General features: G+C 38.0%; 1 protein-coding gene across 1 annotated transcript in view; it reads left to right on the top strand.

Moving 5' to 3' along the window:
* The window catches only part of TLN2 (talin 2), a 181,689-nt gene that overhangs the window by 89,650 nt on the left and 85,358 nt on the right, over positions 1–6,681 (top strand). The window contains 4 exon segments of the mRNA XM_008636855.2: positions 1,327–1,497; positions 4,129–4,226; positions 4,873–5,002; positions 6,453–6,605. Coding sequence (XP_008635077.1) covers positions 1,362–1,497; positions 4,129–4,226; positions 4,873–5,002; positions 6,453–6,605 — 517 coding nt within the window. The 5' untranslated portion in view covers positions 1,327–1,361.

The raw sequence follows: 6,681 nt of genomic DNA, 5'->3' as shown, positions 1-6,681 counted from the left end.
CCCCGGCGCAGGTTAAAAGCCGTCAGAGTCTCAGGCAACAAAGAGACCCTCCTGGCTGGTGTCTGCTGCAGGCTGCCCGATCCAGGGGAGCCTGTTTACAAAGTGCTGGCTCCAGCAACAGGTGGCATTACGGGCCCTCGTCCTGCTGAGGGACTTCATCCACTCCTGCAGCTGCTGGAAAAGTAGCACCGTGAGCTGTAGGCAATCCAGGAGACTCAGGGAATGCATGCAGGGTAACCTCTTACAGCATTATTACAGGTAATAGACAGCCCTTCCAGAGTGAGTGCAGTACTGGACCTGGTGGTGACCAATGGGAGCTAACTGGGAATGCCAAGGTTGGGGGTAGTCTGGCCTGCAGTCACCAGGCACTGGTGGGGTTGGCAGTTGCGAGGGATATGGGTCATATGTAGGGTAAAGTCAGGCCCCTGAACTTGAGGAAAACAAACTTCCAGCTCTTCAAGTTAGTCAGTAGGATCCCCTGGGAAATTCCTATTTAAAAACACACGCATAAATTTATGCAGAAATTATTTGGGGATTCTAGTGCATTCTGTATTTATGGAGAAAGGATTTAAGTTCTGAAGAGTTCTTGGAGATCATTGTGGAAAGTCTAGTGATGGAAGAGAGGTTTGAACTGTTAAAACAGCAAGGGAAGACACTGAAGACAAAACCCAGACTATCTACAAAATCAAACAATACAAAAAGCATCTGTAGCTTCCTGTTTCTCTAAAAAAATGCCGTCAAATTTAGTGTAGTTTCTGAAATAGAACTGAAATGAAAAATAACTCATTCTTGAAGCTCTTGTAGCTGTGCAACAGGCTAAAAACATCTAGCAGATCTAATGGAGACTTGAGAAAAACCATAACACTGTATTGCACACGTCAGAATCTTCAGGGAAGAGTAGTTATGTGCTAAGAAAATCCTACTTTTGATGAAGCAGTTATCTTAAGCTGTTGGTTACCAGCAAGTCTAAATGGTCTAATAAAAATGTGTGATGAGAGAAAAATAATTTTATGTCAGCAGTAGATATGTTGGCAGTATACCCAATAACTGTATTGTTTTTCTATGCACCATTTCAACCTACCTCAAAAAAAAGTATGAACATTTAGTATGTGTACACAAGTTTTCAAAAAGGGATTTCCATTACACCAAGAAAAATACATGTTTTGGATAGTTTCTAGCTTGTTGATACTAATGAGACTTCATATAGAAGTTCATTTGAATAAATCTAATTCTACTGAACTAGTTTCATTTGTTTAATGAAAAGCTGAATCTATTAAATTATTAAATTGAAAACTGTAAGCAACAATGCCATTACTGTTTTTTCAGGTACTTTAGTAGGCACTTGCAAGTGACTTGGCACCATGGTAGCCCTTTCCTTGAAGATCTGTGTCCGTCAGTGCAATGTAGTGAAGACGATGCAGTTTGAACCATCCACTGCCGTGTACGATGCCTGCAGAGTTATTCGTGAGCGAGTGCCAGAGGCTCAAACAGGGCAAGGTGGGTTCCTGAATTTGTCCAAAGTCTGTTCATTGCCTGAACTGAAAATAGATATAAACCCATGGGGGCTCTTTACTTTGTCCTGTTCCTGTTTTGTTTTGTTGTTGGTTTTTTTTTTTTTTTAATTTAAATTGTAAGGCTCTGAAGTGAAAGGAAACAAGTGCAAACAGATTTTTAAGTGACAGAAAGTAGCTGAGTTGTCTTTCTTCCTTTTCTCCTGACAAAGGTTTTCCCACAATGGATGTTTTTTGTGAAATTTTGACTTCTTAAATAAATATCTTGTTTGCCTAAAAGATGAGAAGTTGCTCTGCTGCTTGGAGAGCAATTTTTTTGGTATTACCTACTTAAAGCACTGTTTCTGGCAATGTTTTCTAAGAAAATCTGGGCAGACTTATTTTGTGCCTCATCAAAGAAGAGAACACAAATTACAAAAGAATGGCTGGATACCTGCAAAATGTGCAAAGAGAAATGTTTGGAACTGGTTAATAACTAAAATTATCACCATGCTGTGCATACCACAGTTACCATGGTGCTACATGTTAATCAAATGTAACTGTCTCTGTACCTATTGAGCAAATTAGGTGAATGCAGACTGGGAAATACCATGGGCAAAAGGTCTGGTTTTAATGTAGTCAAAGTTGTCAAAAAATTCAGGTACTTCAAAGCCCTTTGGTGCTGTGTTGCATATAATGCTACTGGAATGTAATTCTTAAAGCAGGTTGTTTATTGAGGTTTAAGCTCTCCACCTTTACAACCGTTTCAAAAATCTTGTCTGAATTGTTAGAAAAACTTGCTAGTAATGGACTTCATTACTATTACTCAGAATTCCTTCTGCTTTGCAGGAGTCCTTTGGAAGTCTAGTTACAGAGCTTCAGTTTTCAGATAAAAGCTGTACATTCTTGCCATGCTGGTCTCTCAAGGCAGAGCTTGTAGACAGCTGTTGAATTCAGACGTTGAGTGATAAATATCCCTGAACATCATGAACCTCAAAGAAAAGCCAAGGAGTTCTCAGATTTTATAGTAGGGCTTTTCCTTTATTTATTATTGCAGTGCAATTACAAACTTCAAAAAGCCTTATGAAGTTGAGTGATGAACAGGAATGTTTCCAAGATATCCTTTCCCTTTCTTGGTGGCTCAGAAGACTCACCGTAGTGCAGGATAGTTGATAGACTTGTTCTGCACAACAGCAAATGCTCTTGTGGCTATCAGCTGTGCACATTTCACTCCTGCCAGAAGCCTGGTCCCAGCACGAAGGTGGCCATGATTTTCATGTGCAAGTTGCACAGCTCCTGCGATTTCATTACCGGGTGCATGCCCCACAAATGAGTATCAGAGCAGTCTGTGCTTCCTTGGTACTTCTGTGCTCTGTGCAAGGCACTTTGTTTCTAAAGGTCACAACCTATTTATAGGCACAAATTCTAAAATCTTAGCGATGTGATTCTGTATTGCATCTGTATCATAAACATTGCTGTATGTACAGATGACTTGACCTTTCAGGGGAGTTTTTAATTAAGATCCCCAGGGAAAGTTTTTCATCTTATTCAGTTGTTTTTGGAAGGACTCTTCCTTTAAAATTGTGTATTTGTAAGTCAGTCACACTTTTATTAATTAAGTGTAAGGTCTTTTATATAATTGCATAAGTAGTTGTGTGTTTAAAGTAAATGCTACTAAATGTAAATTATTGCTATGCGTGGCATTTAAGGATGAAATATTATCCAAAAATTGTAGGTATTTTTACCTGTTTAAAGGGTCCTGACACAACAGCTGAAAGTAAACAAGGTAGGGCCCAGAGCTGCTCTAGCAGACTGTGCACTGCTGGCCATGAGAAGGGGCATTAGCTTAACCTGCAGAACTCCAAACAGAGCAGGCTCAGCTGCTGAAAGGTTGTTTGTTGTTTGTGAAGTACAGTCTGTATTGACTCTTCATGCATATGGATAAGCCTTAAATTAAGTCGTGATACTTCATTTTGTGTATCTGGAGTTTAGTCTTTGAAACCTAAGCCTGGGTTTGTTTTGGTTTTGTGTGGCAATGAAAACTTTATCATTTACTTCTGAAAGAATCAATTGACATTGTTTAGCCTTCAAAAGATGCAAGTTTTTCCTGTGTTTGTTGTGGATATAATTCTAGAAGCCTTGTATATTTTTAAATACCTAAGCCTGAATCATCTACCAGATAGATTCCCAAGTTTATAATAAACTCATTCTGCCGAGGGTTGAAAGCAAACTGTGTTTTGAAAATAGAACTGCTGCTTGAAATAGTACACTATGGTTAAGGCCAAACTTGCTTGTATTTTTGGTTAGTCAATTCCAGAGCAGGACCTGTGAGCATTTAAAAAACGTTGTCTCAAAGAAAAGTAGTTACAAATATAATGCACAGTAGATGTGTGACATGTGAAGAGGTGACAGTGAAGCTTTTGTTCAAGTCTTCTATAAAGCCTGATGTACCCTCCTATCTGCTGCTAAACTAAATATTTCATGAAGCACAGAAAAAAAATTCTACCCGAGTTTATTAAGAATGGAAGCTAAGTGTAATGTAGGCTTAACCCTGAAGCTGAATAGCCCTGAATAAAACCATGTTGGCTTTACTAGGTTTGATATTTTTCAATGTGTCTCTGTCTGTTCTGTTCTGCAGCTTCTGACTACGGATTGTTCCTGTCAGATGATGATCCTCGCAAGGGTATATGGCTGGAGGCTGGAAGAACACTGGATTATTACATGCTGAGAAATGGGGTATGGTGCAAGTCTGTTTCTTCCTTTACCACCATGTTCTTAAAAATTTGTTTACTTAATAGCAAGAAGAATGTTTAGCATTTGGAGGGGTAGGAGGCTCTTGAGCCTGTTCCTGAACTTGACCTAGTCCTTTTCCTTGCTGTGCCTCAGATGTCAGTTTTTTCCTGCATCAGGTTGTGACTGAGAGCTACTGTGGTCAGTAGTGTCTTCATAGAATGATTAACAGAAAGTTGAAAACTAACTTCTGTTATATGCTTTATATTTGAGGTGACCTTGTGTTAAAGTTGGTTTCTTGTATAGTTGTGGTGGTGAGGTCATACTGGCTCACATTCTGGCCAGCTTGCTACAGCCACAGGGCGTTGCAGTCCTTTTGAAATGCTGGACTTGGTTTCGCAGAAAAAGGCACTTTGGTCTATCTTGCCCTGACAAGGTCTTACCACTTAGGACAATTCTTGAAAAATTACATTGGCAGATCTAAAAGTAGACACTTCTCAAGTTTGTTAAATGAGTAAGTTGCCTGTTCTGTAACAGAAGAAAAATCCAGCTTGGAGAGTGGGAAGGGAATCCTGTTTTAGGCATCTAAGGTAGTGCATTGGCTTGTGGTGGCTTCCAAAAGCATTTTGAAACAGTTGTGTTTATTTCCTAGGATATATTGGAGTACAAAAAGAAACAGAGACCTCAGAAAATACGTATGTTGGATGGTTCAGTGAAAACAGTCATGGTGGATGATTCTAAAACAGTCGGAGAATTGCTGGTTACCATTTGCAGCAGGATAGGTAAGATTCTGGGACCCACATGCTTAAGAACTTTTTTTTCTGCCATATTTAAATTTTGATTGTTAGGACGTTATGTGTCTAGAAATTGGCACATGTGAAAAATTTAAACTTGTTTCAAGTTACTATTTACTAAACACTTTCTTGAAACGCATTGTCCAGGTTTTATCAAGGTCTGTAGAGAGTCACCTGTATCCTTAAACTTCAGGATTTAGCAGTTGAAGGCACAAAGTTATCCAACAGTACAGGTACCAATTTTTTATTGTACGTTACATTTACGTACTCTTTCCTGCAATGGGGTAGAGATTTAGAACTGAATTTATACTCAGTTTTAGCTGGATAAAAGAGGAACACTGCTGACCTTGAAATGTACCCAAACTTAGGACTTTGCGTTGTTATGATTAGAGTTGATCACAAAATTGTATCATTTGTAAAGCAACATATAGAAGCCATCCAGAGCAGCTGGTTAAAAATGTGTCATATTTCTTATAGTCTGTCTCAGTATTTAGCTAAATAGACATTTTTGAAAACAAATCCGTATTTAATGCATGCACTGTAAGCATGTGTCCAACATGGCTTAATTTAAGTCGTAAACCTGTGCTTAAATCTCATTTAGAATTCAAGCGGCCTAATTTGATTTATGTTACTTTACTTGGAAAGTGAATCATCTGTTTCAATTTTGAGTTTTTCTATGTTGGATTCTAATCTGCTGTAACTAATTTACCTCAAAAATGAGTTTGATTTATTTTCATGAATGTGGTCATATAGGTGAGCATTTAATTCGCTGTCTGGTATAACATAACCATGCTTTTCCAAACAGTACAAAAACCACGCAGAACAAAGAAATGAGAACAACCTAGCACATCTGCTAAATATTGTGAACTGATTTTTGATTCAGTTTCATGTAAAATTCACAGGAAGAGTTGAGTCTTAACACTTCAAAAAATTAAAAAATCATAAATTTCACATGGTTTCTGTTCATCAGTTGGCTCTGCCACATTTCTTTTACATCATGGACAAGCTGAAATTACTCAGTCCTCAGAAAACAATTGTAGGCATCCCTGAATGGAAATTTACTATAGCCAGTCTCCATTTTGGAATTTACTGCTATTTTAAATTCCATCATGTTTTTAAACTGGCAGCTTCTCTTGATAGGCAACAGAAAAAAAATACCTTATGCTTAATACCTTTCTGAAAGTGGCAAATGCAGCATATGACAAAGAAATGATGTATTGGAAAGACAAGGTCAGATATTGGCAAGATGTCTTAAATGCAAAAGTTGCAGAGTATTCTTCTTGTTCCCCATACACAGTTTTAGCATTTCATCTGGCATATACTTATTGTGTTTGGAATAAGCCATTGGCATTTTAATATGTGGAAAAGAATATTTCATCCGTCCTAAAATGTATTAAATTTTTATTGTTACAAGCACTGGATTTATTTATAATTCCAGGAATAACAAATTATGAGGAATATTCCTTAATCCAGGAGAGCATCGAAGAGAAGAAAGAGGAGAGTACAGGAACACTTAAGAAAGATAGGACACTGTTACGTGATGAAAGAAAAATGGAAAAACTGAAGGCAAAGCTTCATACAGATGATGACTGTGAGTAATGTATTCCAGGGTAATTCTTTGATTAGTATCTTTCCACAGTATAATGCAAGGAAGCCATGCAGGAATG

This window comes from Corvus brachyrhynchos, unplaced genomic scaffold (assembly GCF_000691975.1).
Source record: "Corvus brachyrhynchos isolate BGI_N302 unplaced genomic scaffold, ASM69197v1 scaffold200, whole genome shotgun sequence".
In the NCBI taxonomy this organism is placed as follows: domain Eukaryota; kingdom Metazoa; phylum Chordata; class Aves; order Passeriformes; family Corvidae; genus Corvus; species Corvus brachyrhynchos.
Note: the sequence above shows the minus strand (reverse complement) of the source record. Positions and strands in the feature narration are given on the sequence as shown.